At 55.6% G+C, this 18,133-nt stretch overlaps 1 protein-coding gene across 2 annotated transcripts; it reads left to right on the top strand.

The window, feature by feature from the left end:
* Positions 1-10,095: 10,095 nt before the first annotated feature.
* Positions 10,096-17,675, top strand: FNDC5 (fibronectin type III domain containing 5). 2 transcript variants are annotated; one of them, XM_023258424.2, is made up of 6 exons: positions 10,096-10,216; positions 11,857-11,972; positions 12,472-12,670; positions 13,016-13,105; positions 15,146-15,279; positions 16,148-17,675. In XM_023258424.2, the coding sequence occupies exons 1-6, from the start codon at positions 10,144-10,146 to the stop codon at positions 16,184-16,186; spliced, it is 651 nt and encodes a 216-aa protein (XP_023114192.1). In that variant the 5' UTR covers positions 10,096-10,143; the 3' UTR covers positions 16,187-17,675. The 2 variants fall into 2 exon arrangements, with proteins under 2 accessions (XP_023114192.1, XP_023114193.1); XM_023258425.2 differs by having other exon boundaries at positions 15,589-17,675.
* Positions 17,676-18,133: the final 458 nt, after the last annotated feature.

Here is an 18,133-nt window from a genome sequence, read left to right as displayed (position 1 = left end):
TGCTCCTGGGTTAGAGCAGCTGAGGGGCTTCCGGGTGGTTCAGTCAGTTAAATATCCAACTCTTGATCTCAGCTCAGGTCACGATCTCACAGTTGTGAGATCAAGCCCTGAGTTGGGTTCCACTCGAGGCAGGTTCTGTGCTAAATGGGCTCTGCACTAGGTTTGGAGCCCGCTTAAGATTCTCTCTCTCCCTCTGCCCCTCCCCATTCATGTGAGCATTCTTTCTCTTAAGAAAAAACAAAAAAAAAACATGAGCAGCTGATCTCTCTGCCACGCTCAGAATCCACGAGCCAAAGGGAGGCAGAAAGGGGCTGCACCTTTGCTGGTCCTTCAGTGTGAACTTACAGACATTGCAGGGAAACAGACCCAGGTTCACATCTTGAGGTGGCCCCTTCCCAGCTTTGGAAAAGTTGACAAAAACAACCCCACTGACTCTGGTTTCTTCTCAGTAAAGCCTGTATTTCCAGCCCCCAGGCACCTCGGCCTCAAGCTAGCCAGCATCCAGCTTATGGCCCTCCACCCAGCCTGCCCTGTACCTGGGTCCCCTCCAGGAACCCCTCTCTTCTCCTCATCCCACACTTACTTCCCAAGTCAGAGTTCAACCAAAGCATTCCTCCCAGGCCTGCCCTGTCCTCTACCCCCAACTCACCCCCCACTCCACCCCACTCCCTCCTCTGGTGGCCCTATATTATCACCTGGTCCTCTTATAGCTCCCAGCCTTCGGTTTCTCCACATCTAATCTTCCTCCCTGCTTAATAACCTTCCCCACCATTACCAGAGCAAGTGGGTGTTGGAGACTTTTCATAATACACCCAATGCTTGCCTTCCACTTCAGCTCCTACCCTCCACCTTCCTCCGAAAACTCCCCCAAGGCCCATCTCCTCTACAGATGGCCAGGATCTCCCCTACGCTAAAGAAGGGATCTGGAGTCAAAGCTGGGGGAAGGGGGCTCCCTGGCCCCCATCTCCCTGCATATGGGTTTTAACCTAGGCAGGGGTGGGGTAAAGTGATGCAGGCAGGTGAGGTAACATCCCAGCCACCCCTTGTCTGCACAATATTTCCTCTTCCCTCTGCTGGTGAAAGCAACTCTCAGCTGAAAGGGCCTCAGGTTCGATGCCTTGCCTTAGGTCCCCCATCCAGGCCCACTCTTTTGCCCCCTCCTCAAATCAGAAGTGGCCCCTTCCGTGACAGCTCTTCTGGCAAATAAGCGTTTGGGTCTTTCTTACACATTTTCATCGCATTACACATTCAGTCTGCTCCTGCAGCTTCTCCTGGTATATCTCTGTTTGAAAATTGTTCCTGGGGTCACAGCAAATGGAATAGTCACTCTTGAAAGTAGGATAAAGGGCAGGAAGCTGAGTGTTCACTTGTAACTGTATATGAAATTCTATATGCATGTCTACAACCTGCATGCAGGCACTCGACCTCATTTGAGACTTGAGTCAAAATCTAAAGAGTCCAAACAAAAGCTTGTTTTAAGTTCTTACATGTCTTTATTTCTTAAAATTTATTTATTTTGAGAGACGGGGGTGGGGTAGAGAGAGAGGAAGAAAGAGAGAGGGGGAGAGAGAGAATCTCAAGCAGGCTCTACACTGTCAGCACAGAGCCCAGCGCAGGGCTTGAACTCACAAACCATGAGATCATGACCTGAGCTGAAATCAAGAGTCCAACGCTTAACTGACAGCCACCCAGGCACCCCTCAAAAAAATTTTAAGTTTTTTAAAATTTATTTAAGTAATCTCTATACCCAGCGTGGGGCTCAATCTCATGACCCTGAGATCAAGGGTTGCAAGCTCTTCTGACTGAGCCAGCCAGGTGCTGCCCCCCCCCAAATCTTTAAAGTCCTTCCTAAATTGGGATCTGCTCTCCAGAAGCCTTCCAGCAGCTCAGCTCTGCTCTGGGGGGTTGCCCAGAGCCCATGGCCCCAGGATGACTCTCCCCCACCCCCGCCTGCCTCTTACAATCCAGAGAAGCTGATGGAATCCCCAGTCACCCCTGCAGCGGGGCTTGGTAGCCTGAGAGATTGCACATGTGGTACAAGGCTGGGCCCACAGGAGTGGGGGCAGCAGACCTGATCCCACCACGGCCAGCTGTGTTCTCCTGGAGCTTCAGTTCTGTGAACCTCCTCCTTCCTAGAGCTGCTGTGAGGAGCCCACAAGACACTGGAGGGTGGTTCACATGAAGGAGGCTACTGTGTGACACTGCGGGGCTCAGGGGTACACATTCATACAGCCTAGAGGGTAGGTCCTTCCAGGGAGATGAAAGGTGACATCCCAACCCAAGGCTTCTGCTGGCACCCACTATTGGCCCCATTTTATGGATGAAGAAACAGAGGCACAAAGAGATCGAGTTCCCTGCCTGAGACTGTGCATGAGATTAGGGCCAGATCCAAGATGGGACCCAGCTCTATTTCCTGAGCTCTTTCCAGTAAGCCAGGATGCCTTGGGGAAGTGTGGGCTTCCCACAGGGTTCTGAGGCTCCCAGTGTCCCAGAACCCAACCCCCAGAGGCTGAGGTCGCCATATGCCAGGGCCTCATGCTCCCGATCCGTCTCCCCTGCTGAGAACACTGGGTCAGCTCTCATTGCTGGCACCTTAGGCTCTCCCCAAGACTGAGGATTGCCTCTTTGTTTCCATAGTAACAGTGAACAGAGGGGTCTCCTGAATCAGTGCAGGGATTCTGCATCGGCACCTGCAAGTAGGCATGTGCCCTGGGAATCCCCGGGATGGACAGCCTTAGGTACAAACACACATACACATGCATACTCACGCACATGCTTGCACATGCATACACACCCAATGCACATGTGTGCACACCCATCCCCCCTTGTGAACACACAAGTGCGCCCTTGCACACGCAGGCACACGCACAAGGTGCCCGCTAACCGAGAAATGGATCAGGATATGATCGTGCCTGGCATAACCCACTCCCAGAGCCACCTTGGCCCACTCAGGCACAAGGAGGGTCTTGGAGACATGAGGCACTTCTGTACCCCCTGCAACATTAGTGGATACTTACTATGTGCCCGGTACTGCATTTTCCTTTTCACATAGAACATACTCCCCACAACGCCATGCTGAGACGGGTGCCCAGTGAGGGAACAGGCTCAGAGAGGCGGGGGATTTGCCAGAGAAGGCATGGGCCGAGCCAAGATTTGAGTCCAGCATTGACTCCTGCCCTCCCCACCACACCTGTTGGTGCCAGACCCATGAGCACTTCCCTGGGACTCACAAACACAGATGAGGAGGCCTGGCAGGAGGTGGGGCAGGAGCTGAGGCCTCCCAACTAGAATGCCAGGGTTCCTGGACTTGTGGCTCTGGGTCATCGGATGCCCTCTCCAGCATCCAGCCATTCTTGAGACTGGGGACTGAAGGAAGGTCCAAGGGACAGCAGGGGCTTTCTTTCCACTTCTCCCAGTCAGCAGAAAAGGAACTCTGAACAGCAACAAGAACCACCAGGAATCTCTTGCTGGTGAAGCTACCTGGGTTCACTTGTGAGCTCCCTACCTTTCCAGCAAAGGCAGGAATCCAGCTGCTGAGGTCCTGGCTCCTCGACCTCATGGGACTCTCAGGCAGACCCTTCAGAGATGACGGGGCCTGAATTCAGAGGCCAGGCCAGCCAGGTCACCCTGAGTAATGAGTTGGGCGGGGGCATCATCCAGGAGGGACCTTTCAGCAGGAGGAGCTCTAACAGTGAAAATGGGCTGCTGATGAGGTAGTGAGCTCCCTGTCACTGGAGGCATCCCAGATGGGTAGGTGCTGGTGCTCCCTGCTTAGGAAATTGAAAATAAAGTGACTGAGTCCTCCATCATTATCCTCATCATTGTCATTGTCATAGTTACCACTGATTGGATACCCTTTGAGTCAGGAACTTAAAGATACAACTACCACTACTGCTAATAAAAATAGCAGCCCCTATAGATCAGACCTTATGGGGTTGATCTTCACTGACTCCTCAGAAACCTGTGAGGCAGGCATGATTGTTAGGCGCATTTACAGATGAAGAAACCAAGGCTCAGAAAGGTCAGTAACTTGTGCACGGTGCAGGGACAGCAAGACCTACATTCTGCCTGGCTGCTGAGTCTGTGGTCTGTGCACCTGGGAGCTGGCCTCGGGGGTAAAGCAGGACAGCCTCCCTCCAGTTAGGGCTCTTGGTTCCTAGAGCCTTTTCTGTTCTGGGCAACATTGGCTTCACTATGGCCAATGAGGCGCCCTCTGCTGGCCATTTCCTGGCTCTGCGGAACCGCCTGAAAGCGGAGGCATACCCTCCAGTACCTGGGATGTGAAAGGTGGGTAGGCCCTTGAACCTTGGACTCTCACTTCAGATGGTGGTACCTGAGGTCACCCAGACGGTCAAGGTTGAGCAGAGGTTGGAGTCTAAGGGCTATCTGATTCCCGGGCTCTCGTCCTTCCACCCCTCCCTGGTGGGGAAGAAGTTTTACTCCGGCTGCCTTCACTTCCTACTGCAGCCTCCTCTACATCCGGGCTCCTACAACAGGGCCTCTGGCCCCACGGCTCTTGAGGGATCTTGGGGACTGTAGTTTGTAGCTGAGAACCTGTCTCCAAAGGCTAAGCGGACCCTAGGGTTTGGGGCAGTTTGAGGCATGGGGCTGTCATTGACTGGCTGTGTGAGGCTGGGCAAGATTCTCAACCTCTCTGGGTATGGTGAGATGGGAGTCAGTTCCTTCGTAGACTCCGAAGAAGAGATTTGAGGACGTCTCTTTTACCCAGCCAGGACACCTCGGCCAGCCCATTGCCGCACACTACCTAACATTACCCCACCCGGCCATTCCCTACCACATCACTGCATCGTTTTCATAGCCCAGGGGAGTCTCTGAAGGTATTTTATTTAGTCATTAGCTTACTGTTTATTGCCTGTCTCTCCCACTGGAATGTGAGATCCGCAAGGGCAGGAATCTTGTCATCCTGGTCACAGCTGTGTCCCCAGGTATTCATACATATTTGTTGGATGAATAACGCCCTCCCGGGGCGCCTGCGCGTCTCAGTCGGTTGAGTAGCGGACTCTTGATTTCAGCTCGGGTCAATGGGCTCATGGTTCGTGGGTTCGAGCCCCACTTCGGGCTCTGAGCTGACAGGGTGGAGCCTACTTGGGATTCTCTCTCTTCCCCTCTCTCTGCCCTTCTCCCATTCATGTTCTATCTCTCAAAAATAAATAAATAAGCATTTTTTAAATTTTTTTTTAACGTTTATTTATTTTTGAGACAGAGAGAGACAGAGCATGAACAGGGGAGGGGCAGAGAGAGAGGGAGACACAGAATCTGAAACAGGCTCCAGGCTCTGAGCTGTCAGCACAGAGCCTGACGCGGGGCTCGAACTCATGGACCGTGAGATCGTGACCTGGCTGAAGCCGGACGCTTAACCGACTGCGCCACCCAGGCGCCCCAAATAAGCATTTTTTAAAAAAAAATCTTAAAGCCCTCCCTAGCCCAACCTCTGTTGCAGCTTGAAACAGTCTTCCAGATCCAGGGCTGTCTTTCCTGTTCCCATTGTCACAGCCCAGAGCTCATAGCAACTCCTCCCACCCTTCTCTGCACCCTCCTCCGTCTCCCCTGCTTCCCCCCAACATGAACACTTTGCTCTCCCCGGCCTCGGGGCCAAAGATTCCTTTTTCTCTCTGCCTGTTCCCCCTCATTTGAGTAATCCCCATTTGACTCTCAGGATTAGTTAAGCTCAGGCATCACCTCCTCCCAGAAGCCCTCCCTGCTTTCCTTTTAAATTAATGCTCTGTTCTGACTTATTTATTTATTTATTTATTTATTTGAGAGAGAAAAAGAGAGAGAGAATGTTAAGCAGACTCCACACCCAGCTCAGAGCCAGATGCAGGACTTGATCTCATGACGCTGATCATGACCTGAGCTGAAATAAACAGTCTGACGATTAACCAACCGAGCCACCCGGGCACCCCTCTTCTGGCCTCTTTAGACCCTTGGTGCCTCCAGGTCCAGAGGGTAGTGTTCTCTCTGATATTATTTTATTTTATTTTATTTTTAGGATTTTATTTTTCTAAATAATCTCTACCCCTAACGTGGGGCTCGAACCCATGACCCTGAGATCAAGAGGAGCAAGCATGGGGTTCCTGGGTGGCTCCGTTGGTTGAGCATCTGACTCTTGATTTCGGCTCAGGTCATGGTCTCACTGTGGGTTCGAGCCACATATCAGGCTCTACGCTGGCGGTGCAGGGCCTGCCTGGGATTCTCTCTCTGCCTCTCTGCCGCTTGCACACTCTCCTTCTCTTTCTCAAAAAAAGGGAAAAAAAAGAGTAGCAAGCTCTACCGACTGAGCCAGGCAGGCCCCCTCCCTCTGTCTTTTAAATGTGTATCTCTTCTCTACCCTGGGCTCTCCTCAAGGGCCAGGCCCGATCTGGTTCATCACGAGGCCTTCAGCACCCAGGCCCAGGCTGGCCTGGTACAGGCACTCAGGAAGCATTGAGCTGGGCTGGTGTCACCACTGCTGTGATAGGGACTTTGGGGATTAGACAGGCAGGACCTGGGTCTCCCAGCTGTATGGCAAGCCACTTAGAGCCTCAGGTTCCTCATCTATAAAATGGGTATGACAATCCTGACATCTCAGGGTTGTGAGGATTCAAAAGAAGCTTCTCTTATGTGTGTAATGTGCCAGCATGTGGAAACTGTTGGGTGAGTGGTGCGCCCCTTCCCTGGTGTGATCTTGGGCCTGGGCTTAGCAACTGCCTCTGTGAGCAGCAAGCCCCCTCAGGCCCTCCAGGGAGGGAAAATGTGTGTCCTTTAGTGAACCCTGGGCCAGGATTCCTGTCCTGAGGGGCCCCCAGGGGTGAAGGGAGGAGGTAGCAGACTCCCTAATTCACTGGCTGTGTGACCCACGGCAGGTGCTCACACCTCTCTGAGCCTCAGCTTCCTGATCTGGAACGGGAGCTAGTAACATGTGCCAGCCTAAAACTCAGAATAACATGGACAAAAAGCCAAGTTCTTGGTAGGTGCTTGATTATTTGTGTACCCAAAGCCATCTCCTGCCCTTCTGATTCCTCTTGTGATTTGGGGTGTGTGTACCTAGGGAGATCCCTTAGACAGGGCCATGACCATTCTAGGCTGTGAGGAGGAGCCTTCCCATTCTAAGCGATTACCTGCGGGTCTGGGCTGGGCACCTGCAGTCTGGGTGAGGTGCTAGGACTCTGGGCAGCTCTGGACACTCAGGAGGGTCCAAGTCCTCATGATCAGCCAGCCCTTTAGGACATGCCTGTGGAGTCCTCCAAATGGAGACCAGTGCGGCCTGGGAGGACAGAGGCTTATCCTTCAATCCCCACCCAGATTCTCACTCATGCATTCATTCATACTTCCAATGCTGTATTTACAGAATGTTGCACAGAGCCTGGTACATAATAGGTGCTCATTAGGTATATGTTAGGAGAACAATTTTATCCCACAAATTCAACAAACATTTATTGAGTGCTTACTGCACTTAGCCCTGTGCTAAGAGATGGTGGTATAGATAGTGCCCATAAATCATTGGTTCTGGGGCCCCTCCCAAGAGCGCCGGGGGGGCTCTAAATCTTCCCAACTCTTGCCACCCCCTACCCTGCTCCCACTCCAGGCATCAAGACTTTTCCCTGAATCTGGTAATGCCCAAGCACCCCATGCATCATGGGGCCTGGGAAGGCTGCACCTCCACAGGCACGACTCTCCAAATCCTCCCTGCCTTTCACGCTCTCCTCCAACCACTTTCCCCCTCCCTCTGAAACCCTTAGACACAGCCATCACCCCCCCCTCCCAGTGCCCTACATCTACCCGGGGTTATACCTGGAGAGGCCAGCAGGTGGCGCTGAGACTCCCCCACCCCACCCCCCACCTCCCGCTGCGCTAGACTGGACTCCAGACCCCACCAGGACCCTCTCCCTTCTCGCCTTTTCTCCCCATCAGGGACAGGAGAAAACTCTGTGACCTCTAACTGACCCCTCTCCTTCCTGCTGGCTCCTGCGATGAGGCCTAAGGAGACTCCAGCTGCTCCTGCAGGCCCCGGGTTGTCTTTTCCTGCCTGGTGGGTGAGGGGGGTCCCCAGGGGCCAAGCTGCAGCTGGTGGGGCGGCGCCAGGCGGGGTGGGGCAGAAGCAGCTGCTGGGGGGAGAGAGAGGAGAGAAGAGAGGAGAAAGGAGATAGAGGTGCTTTGGTTCCTTGGCTCCTGCCCCAAACAGGTGGAGGTCCCAACTGAAGCTCACCCCAGCGCAAGGTATGTGGCTGAGGAAGCAGATGGGGCTGGGGGGTTTCAGTCTGCCAAGCAGAGCAAGTCTGGCGGTACTGATGGGCTGGCCAGTTCAGTTCGCTCTCAGTAAGAATCCCTGAGCCCCCTCCTATCCTAGTGACCCACAGAAGCTTGAGGGTCAGCAAGGAGTCCTGGGGTGGGCATTAGGAGAGGAAAGTTCCATTGCTCCTCCTGACCCACTGTGTGAATTTCGGGGAGCTCTTTCCATCTCTGGACCTCAGTTTGTCCATCTAAAATGGTGGGTGGAGGGGGATTTCGAAGACCTTCTGTGGGATAACTGCAAAGTGGCCCTTTTCAAAAAAGGATTAGCTCTTCCCCTGGAGCCTGGGGGAAGACCAGAAGGTCTTTAAGACCCAAAGGAATGCCCCCCAACGGTGGAATTTCGGAGTGGTGGAGAGAGACTCATTTGGAGATGTGGGACCCCCTCCTTGTTGAGGGGCCTAGGGTCTTGGTCTATGCCGCCCTCCTCAACCTTGTTTCTCTGATTGGGACTCAGGGTGGAGAGTGCCACAAGGTGGGGGGCTTCCCTCGAGGCCTACTGTTCCAGAGGTCCCCTTGTTAGGGAGAGGGTAGCAGGTGCAGGGCAAAGGCAGCTCTCTGCCTCTTCAGGAAAAGAAAAGGGGTAGATTGGGCAGAAGAGAGCAGGAGGCATATGGGTGTCCCCAGGGTGGTGAGGAAGGAGCCATCCATGGCCCTTTATTAACTGTGGTTACTTGCCAAGTCTCCAAAGCCCCCTGCACTTTAGAGTCATTAGCTCACTCACTGCTCACAGCACTCAGCCAGGCTAGAATGGTGGGGGAGGGGGCTGGAGCTACTTTTCCCTCACCCGCTCTTGGGAAGAGATTGTTCCAGATTGTTCTCTGGCTGGGGAGTAGCTAGCACAGGCAAGTTGTAGGATCTCAGGGATGGTAGGGTGGGTGAGTTCACTCCGGGTGGGGAGACAATCGAGTCAAGCACACGTGTGGGAGTCAGATCAGCCTGTGTTCAAATTCTGGCTCTGCTGTGAGTCCTGGGGCAAGTCAAGTGACCCCTCTGAGCTGCAGTCTCCTGTGCAAAACGGGGGCCGCAGAGCACTCCTTAAGGGGTTCAGTGAGAAGCAAGGGGCATCGCGCAAGTCAAGCCCTCGGCACAGTGTCTGGCACCTAGTAGGTGCGGGCTGTTACTCTCATGGAGATAAAAAATGGAGGTCCAAAGAAGGGGGAAAGACTGGCCGGCCGGGGTCACAGAGCTAGGTCTCCAGTGAGTCGGAGCACCCTCTTCTCCGCCACGGTGAAACGCTGAGCACCTACTGAATGCACCCCAGCGCCTACTAGGCACTCTAGGCCCCCCAGTCCCTGTTGTGACACTCCCCTCGGCTCACGTCTGTCCAGGCCTGCGAGGCCTCCGGTCTGGGGTGAGGGATGGGGACCCCCAGGCCGAGGGAGGGCGGGCCACGGCGGGGTTGGGGGGCACCGATATGCGTCTCGGGGCGCGCGTCCTCCCTCTCCCTGGGGAAGGGCAGGGCAGGGGCCAGGTCGGGCCGTGTGCTGGGGGGGGTGGGGGAGGGGGACAGGGGCTGCGCGCGGGCGAGCGGTGGGAGCCCCGCGCAGCCGGCGGGCCGGGAGGGGGCGGGAGTGGGGGCGCCCTCCGCCCTCACCCCGCCCCGCGCCTCTCCCCGCAGCGGGGGCGCCCCGCCCCCCGGGCGCCCGACGTGGACGCGGCCGCCGCCGCCGCCGCCGCCGCCGCCGCCGCGCGGGAGTCGCTGTCCGCGGAGCCGACATGCAGGCGGCGCGGGGCGGCGCGGGGCGGCCGGGCCGGGCGGGCCGCGGGCCGCAGCGCGAGCGCCAGCGGCCGCCGGGCGCCGGAGCCGCGTCCCCCTGCGCCGCCCCGGGCCGGCCGGCCGGACGAGCCGCCATGCGCCCCGGGCCGCCCCGCGCCGCGCTCCGCCTGTGGCTGGGCTGCGTCTGCCTCGCGCTGGTGCAGGCGGGTAAGGGGGCCCGGGCGGGGGGCTCGGCGCGGGGCGGGCGGGCGGGCGGGCGGGAGTCCTCGGGGCCCTTCCTGCCTCCCTGTCCCCGGCCTCTTCCCCACCTCTTGACCCCCAGGCCCGTCCTCCAGCCCCTGCCCCCCCCCTGCCCACCACCCCAGCCCTGGGGTCTTTGGGGTCTAGGGTCTTGCGATTCCCCGGTCCCCTCATCCCATTGCCCTGACCCCAGGCCTTTGCCTCAGGTGCCTGAGCTGAGCTCCCTTCTCTGGCCCGGGGAGCAGCCGAGGACACCAGTCCCCCAACCTTGGGCCTCCCTCCCTGTCCCCAAAGCCCTGCAGGACAACTCTGCAGGTCGGAGCAGGATGGGGTCCCAGTTTGCGTGAGCATGTGTGAGGGGGATGGGGACTGGCACCCTAGGGCTCTGGGTGGGCGGGATGGACCCCTGAGCCTACTGCAGTCACTGTCTGGCCTGCCCCGTGTGCTGGCCTCATCCTAACCCAGCCCAGGCTCTCCCCAGGCTCTGTATCTGTCCCTTTGGCTTCTGGCGCCTCGCTCATCTGTCCCTCTACCCATCTCTCTGTGGCTCAGTGCTTTCTCCCTCTCTCTCTCTCTCTCTGCTTCCTCTCTACGTCTGTCTCTGATAGCCCACTTGTCTGTTTTCTGGTTCTGTGTCTGCCGCCACCTGTCTGTGTCCCTCTGTCTCTATCTTCACTTTGGCTTTGTCGCCCCAGGCCCAGCCCCTTGGGCCTCAGGTCCACCCCTCTGTGGGGTGAAGGGTGCTGGTCAGGGCCAGGTGTCCCCCTTGCAGCACTTGCCCCTTGGGAGACAGAGAGGCTGTGTGACTCACGGCCCCTCTCCTAGAGAGGTTCTTCCTTCCCTGACCTCCACCATCCTGTCACTCTCCCTTCTTGACTGCCCCCTTCTCACCCTTTTCCCATATCCAGAAGACTTGACCCACCCGTACTCTTGACTCTCCCGAGAGAACGTGCTCTGCGTGACCCCGTCTTCCCCTGCCACCTCCCTACCTGCCTCTCGAGGCTGGCAGAATGTGGCGAAGAGGCTCACCTAGATAGACCCCTCCCCGGGCTTCGTTCTGTCTGGATCCTGGGTCACTACAATACTGGGGGTTCCTCTTGTGATCCTCAGTCCCAACCCAGGGCTCACCCTGGCCTGGCTCTTCTCGACCTCTGGGTCTTTCTCCTTCCCTCAAGGTCACTTGACAATGTGGTATTAGAGAAAGAGCACTGGACTGGGAATCCTTTTGACTGCTTTTCATCAGACTAACTTTCAGCACCTGCAACCCTGGCCACCTATGCCTCCCCCCCGCCCTACCAGCGCCCCCCCCCCCCAACCTCTTTCCACTCCTCCGTTAGATCTGGCCCTAGCCCAGGCCCGTCAGTTCTAACTTGGACTGCTGATCGGGCCAGTGTGACCAGTGGGGACTCCCATCCTGGACATGAGGAGCCTGGGGCCTCTCAGGCCTGGCTCTTCAACCACTGATGAACTGAGATGTGCCAGCCCCATGGAGGCCTTGCTTTCTTCCTTCCCCACTGTGTGGCCTTCCCCAGGTTTCCACTTATGAGACAGTGGGCCTGGGCCCCACAGCAGGGGGTGCTCAGGCTCAGGTGCCTCCCCACCCCCAGACAGCCCCTCGGCCCCAGTGAATGTCACTGTCAGGCACCTCAAGGCCAACTCTGCAGTGGTGAGCTGGGACGTCCTGGAGGATGAGGTTGTCATCGGATTTGCCATCTCTCAGCAGGTAACCCTTGAGGGTCTGGGAGGGAAGAACACATCAAGATAGTAGCAGGGGATGGGGGGGAGGGGGTGCAGAAATAGAAAGGAACAAGGAGCAAGAGGGACAGGCAGAAGAATTGCACATATGGCTTGGAATGGGGACCCCAGCGGGGAACGGATCAGTAAGGAGGGCTCAGGGGCCTTTGACTGGAATCTGGGAATCAAGAGCCTGGTTTTGATCTTAAACATAAGACCGAGGTTTGGGGCCCGGTTCAAGTTCTCACTGGGGAGACGGTCTTGGGCAACTTCTGTAACCTCTCAGCACCCAGTCTCCTTATCTGGAAACAGAGATAACGATAGCTCCCTGCGGAGGTGAGGGGATCGGGGAGGAAGCTTATGTGTGTAAAGGCTTTATTTATAAAAGCATGGTAGCTGGGTGAGCCCATGTCACCGCCAGAGAGGTGGGCAGAGTGGGGTCGGTGACGGGGCGCTGACAGCAGCGGGCCTGGCATTTTCCTTGGCAGAAGAAGGACGTGCGGATGCTGCGCTTCATCCAGGAGGTGAACACCACCACCCGCTCGTGCGCCCTCTGGGACCTGGAAGAGGACACCGAGTACATTGTGCACGTGCAGGCCATCTCCATTCAGGGCCAGAGCCCAGCCAGCGAGCCAGTGCTCTTCAAGACCCCTCGTGAGGCTGAGAAGATGGCGGCCAAGAACAAAGGCAGGCCCAGGGCACTGTTGGGGGGGGGGGTGCGGGGTGAGGCTTGAGGAAAGCGCCAACCCCGTTTCCTCCCCCACTGCCCACACCCTGCTGCCTAGTAAAGCAGTACCTGAGGGAGGAGGTCCCCAGGGGGACCTTAGTCCCCAAACAATGAGGATATAGCTTCTCAGCTTTGGGTCAAGGCCCTGTTGCTGCTGCCCCAAGGAGCCATCGGCATGTTCTCAAATCTCTTTTTGTTAGATATCTGGGCACCTATAGAAATGAGCACTTAAGGTCTTGGGCCTGGCCCTAGAGGGGTGGCTGGGAATGAACGGAGCCTCAGACCTAGTGTCCCCCTCCTCACAGATGAAGTGACCATGAAGGAGATGGGGAGGAGCCAACAGCTGAGAACCGGCGAGGTGCTGATCATCGTGGTGGTCCTGTTCATGTGGGCCGGTGAGTCTGCCTCCCCAAGCTCTAATTCACTCGACTTCTGGGAAATGAAGGCCCCTGGCCAGACCCCTTCTCTCACAGGAGCGAAGGGTGGGGGCTTGGAGGCAGCTGAGAGATAACATGAGAAGCCTCAAAGTCCTGCTCTGGGGGCCAGATCTGACCTCTCACAAAAAAACTTAGTAGATTGAGAGCTGCCTTGGAGCACTTGGCCTTCCCTCCCTCAGGAGTAGTTCAGGCTCCTGGGGTGGACGCATCCACAGCCCCTTTGCCTTCTGGCCTTGGCTGCAGCATTCATGCCTCCTTCTGGGTTGCTGGGTCTCCAGTCCATCCATTAGAATGGCCATCTTGCATCTTGTTCCCACAATGCACTGCTTTTCCCTCTCTTTAGCTTTTCTTAGATGAGGTAGTTGGGCTCATGTCTCTCCCTTTTCCCAATTGTCTGTGAGCTACCTGAGGATAAAGAACAAACGTCATCTTTGTACTTAACTCAACCAGCATTTTCTGAACGGCCATCCCATTCCAGATAGTAGTACTATAGTCGTGACTAAGGAGAGCCCTGGGCTTGCAAGGAACCGGGTCTGGGAGGCCCATACTTAACTGTGACTCAGTGTGATGAGTGCCATCACATGAGGGCAGAGGAGAGGGAATTAATTCTGGGGCTAGGAGTAGAAATCGGGAAGAACACAGAGAGGAGGAAACATGGGGATTGAGCTTTGAAGGATGAATAGGAGTTCACCAGGCAGCCAATAAAAGGAACAGTGTTCTGATGACAGTGTGTAGAAGAAACAAATTGAGTTCAGTCTGGCTCAGTGCAGCTGTGACCCAAGAGAGAAGGTAGAAAGGGGACAGTAAAGGACGGTGAGGCTCTAAAGTAGGCTGGAGTCTGTTTTGAGGGACTCGAACACCATGCCAAATCAGCATTAGCATGGTGGTTGAGAGGACAGGCTGTATTGAGAAGTGTTTGGAAAAAATGTTCTGTAGGCACATCAAAAAACAGGTGCTTGTAGGGCACCTGGGTGGTTCAGTCAGTTAAGTGTCTGACTCTTGATTCCGGGTCAGGTCACGATCTCTCAGTTCATGAGATCAAGCCCTATGTCGGGCTCTGCGCGGACAGCTTGGAGCCTGCTTGGGATTTTCTCTCCTTCTCTCTTTGCCCCCTCCCCTGTTTGAGCTATCTCTCTCTCTCTCTCTCAAAATAAATAAGAACTTAAAAAAAAAAAAAAACAGGCACTTGTAGAAAAAGGACCAAAAAACACAAAAGATTTTACAAAAGAGGTTTATGGTGTGTTATTAGACTGGACACAGACAGTATTTAGATAACCGTAACAATATAAACATGGTGAACTAACCCAAGATTGTGATGTGATTCTGTTAGGATTGTGGGGAAGGAAGCGGGGTATCTACCATGGTGGAAAGTCAAAAGATAGTATCTAAAACAGATCAAGAAATAGCACTATAAATAAAACACAGAGGTAAAAATGGAGAAGACACCTACCAGCACTGGAGTTGGCTGCCTTAATAGTATCTGACTTTCAAAAACTATGACGTTCACGTCTTATTCGTTTGCTAACAATGAACATCTAGCAGAGCGCAGGCCCTGGAGTGTGCATCCCGGCTCCGCCACCGCAGGACCTGGAGTAGGTGCCGAGGCGCTCTGCATCGGCGTCCTCACTGGTAACCTGGGGAGGGTAATTACAGGTACCCTCCCAGCGCTGTGAGGACGGTGGCATCGGCCGAGTCAGTGCATACTGCACGGGGCCTGGCACGTGCTCAGCGAATGTTACGGTTTCTATTTCCCCTAAGGGGAAAAGGGAGCTGTCCGAGGTTGAATGCGGGGAAGGTGGGATCAGATGAGTGTCAAAGGAAGATCAGCCCAGCGGCAGCAAAGGGGTTGGCTTAGTGGGGGACAGGTGCAGTGGTGCAGGGGAGAGGCCATCTGGAGCTCAGTATCTAACAGGGGCCCAGCAGATGCCAGCGGGAATGAAGCGGGCAGGCGGGCCTCGAGCTCTGGCCTCTCACTGCTCTCTCTTGCCCCCCTCCCAGGCGTCATCGCCCTCTTCTGCCGCCAGTATGACATTATCAAGGACAACGAACCCAATAACAACAAGGAGAAGACCAAGAGTGCGTCGGAAACCAGCACACCAGAGCACCAGGGCGGAGGTCTTCTCCGCAGCAAGGTGAGAGGGAGTCTTGGACCTGGGTGGGCAGCCCCTGGGCTCAGCTCGGGTCCCAGCGTGGCTGCAGCTGGGTAGGGCCACGCTTGGCCACTGCCTGTGTGACACACGGGACATAGCACATCGATTGTGGACCTTCTGTAGGGGCCAGCGGGGTTAAACAGATGCGGTGACCGGGGAGGGCAGAATTCTCGGTTGGTGTGGGACCACGCAAATAGGGGGTTCTAGGCCCATTTCTGCTCCTGCTGTGCTGTGTGACCTTGACCAGGCACTTCACCTCTTTGTACCTTCGTTTCCTCTTCTGCAAAACAGATATGAGAACCTTTTCAGTGCTCGCTCTGAGCAGCTCAGAAGAGACGGTGGAGAAGTGAGAGATGTCATGGTTCTGACGATGATTATCCAACAAACATCTGGCCCTCTCCACATCTCCTCCCTCCATCTCCTCACACCCCCTGGCTTACTGTCCTCTCTCTTGGCTTCTCTCTTTCTGCTGCGTTTTCCTGAAGCCTCTTTTTAACCCCCATCTCCAGAAGCACCTCAACAATGTCAGTGGCTGAGGCTGCGCTCAGAGGCAGGTCCGCAGGATGCGCGAGAAACGGCCGGCGGGATGGCCCTGCCGGGGGTGGACAGGGGGCCTGGGGCCGAGGGCCCAGCACCCAGTCTTGGCCACTAAGCGAGTGAGGCCGAAGGCTGGGTTTAAGAAGGCAGAGAGACGAGGCACGCGGGCAGGGCCACTCCTTTCCTTCCACGCGGGACGAGAGCCTGGGTTTTAGGCTGCAGCCCTTCCTTCTCGTGTCCTCTCTCTAGTTCCAACCTTGCAAGAAGTCTATTCAATTAGCCCTGGCTGCTTCTCTCATTTTTTTCCTCCCAGTTTCCAAACAAGCCCTCGGTGAACATCATCGAAGCATGACTGCCTGTCTGCAGGGAGAAGGATTTCATTTTTCTTCTCTGCTGTCCCCGGGTCCATGGGCACCCGGACGGGGAGGACTGCGGATGGGGGGAGGCACAGCCGGCCGCACCGTTGGCACTCTTCCCCATCCTAGTCTGCTGAAGGAAACCGAACTGTGAACCCAAAATCTGCAAAAAATAAACAAGCCACAAAACTAAAAGGCCTGGCCCCATTCTGGAAAAGGCAAAGCTGCATGAGACACAGCCTTCTTTCTGCCTCCTCACCTCTTCTGGACTGGCTTCCTCTTTGAGACAATGCACAGAGCTCCCGGGAGATGACAAGCACCTAGACTGACTTCAGCTGTGTCTTTCAGACTGAGAGCCTTCAGGAAAGCCACAGGGCAGGAGCACGGCTGCCAGCAAGCCTTTCCTGGATCCAGCCATCAAGGACTTGTGGTGTGATGCACAACTTTGCGAGTGTGTAAGATGTTATGTTTTGTCTCTTTGGAAAATGTGACGGAAGGACTTCACTCCAGAGGGCAGAGGAATTCCCCAAGCTGGTTGCCCGCAGCCTCTGTCTTCTTTGGCCCTTATTTTGACCCTTAACATAATTAGTCCGCAGTCTTAAGAAGACGAGGTAGGAAAGAGACCTGGACGGTACTGGCCCCATTTCTTTAGGAAGAGTCTTGGAATTGTGACAATGTTGGCTTACATGACTGAAAAGGTGTGTCCGCATGGGACATCCTGGGGGCTGCTAAATCACCCGCTCTGGAATGGAAGCTGCTAGAAGGCAGGCCTGAGCCATTTACCACAGACAGAGCAGCCCTGGCCTCCGGGGTCTCCATATCTTGCCATCTCATCCAGGGTTCTGTGAAAGCTACCCAGGGTCCTCATGTCCTTCCCTAGAGCCTGAGTGGTGTGAGGTGACAGGTCTCTCTCTCCACTGCCCCTTTCTGGCAAACAAAACAAAACAAAACAAAAATGGTGCTTGACAAGGGAAGGCAGACTCTTCCCTAGGACTGCAAGTTACAGCCGCTGAATGCCTGCGTGGGAAGAGATGGGCCTCTGCGTCTTCCATTGGTGGCTAAGGACGGGCATGTGGGAGGACCACACCTAGCACAAGCCTGGCACACAGTAGGCGCTCAGTGAATACCTGCTGCACTGAATGGTAAGAGCAGTGGCCCCCAAGCCAGAGAGCTGAAAGCCATCACCCAAAGACCGGCCCCACCATCCGGTCTATAAGAGCTCTCGTGGCTAGGCCAGCCACTGCTCTGCTTCGCCCTGGTGTGGCAGCACAGGGAGGGAGGAGAGACAGGGTGAAAGGCAGATGTCAGCAATACTAAGGGCTTCCTCATGGGAGGGCATGAGGCTCCACTCATCGTCTTGTGACTTCCATCCCTACTGAATGGGACTGCAAGGCCAAGGCTGCTTAGGGGAGAGGTCCTTACCTCTGATTCAGTTAGAGCAATAACCTCTTTTTAAATGTAAAATAAAAGACAAATGAAAAGGCACATCCTTGTCTTCTGGTAAATGCCCAAATGTTGCCCTCTTTTTCTGGCAATTGGCAGCAAGTCAGGATGTGTGGAGGAGGGAGTCGGTTCTCTCTCTCCATTTTGGCCTGCAGCTTCTTAGGGACATGCCTGCCAGCCAAGCTGGAGTTGGAAGGGAAATCTCGAACAGATGGGGGTGCACGTGTAGGAGGAGAAAATAGCTGCTCCATCATCCCATTACTGAGGCCCCCAAATCCAGGCTCGGGCTGCCTCATCGCCTAGGTATGCAGGCTGGTGCTCAGTTTTTAAAACAAAGGGTTTTCCCCTCTGGGCAGCGCTGGGTGTTTTCCCCTACCCGAAGGAATGTGGTTCTTGTTTCTCCCCAGGGTGAGGAGGGGAGCGGAGAGGAGCTGCGGAAGCGGCCTGCTGCAGCGCAGTATTCCCAGCTTGCTGTTTGGGGCTGTCCAAGGAACGTCATG

The sequence above is a fragment of the Felis catus genome, chromosome C1 (assembly GCF_018350175.1).
Source record: "Felis catus isolate Fca126 chromosome C1, F.catus_Fca126_mat1.0, whole genome shotgun sequence".
NCBI lineage: Eukaryota > Metazoa > Chordata > Mammalia > Carnivora > Felidae > Felis > Felis catus.
The sequence above is the reverse complement of the archived record's forward strand: the minus strand, read 5'-3'. Positions and strand labels throughout refer to the sequence as shown.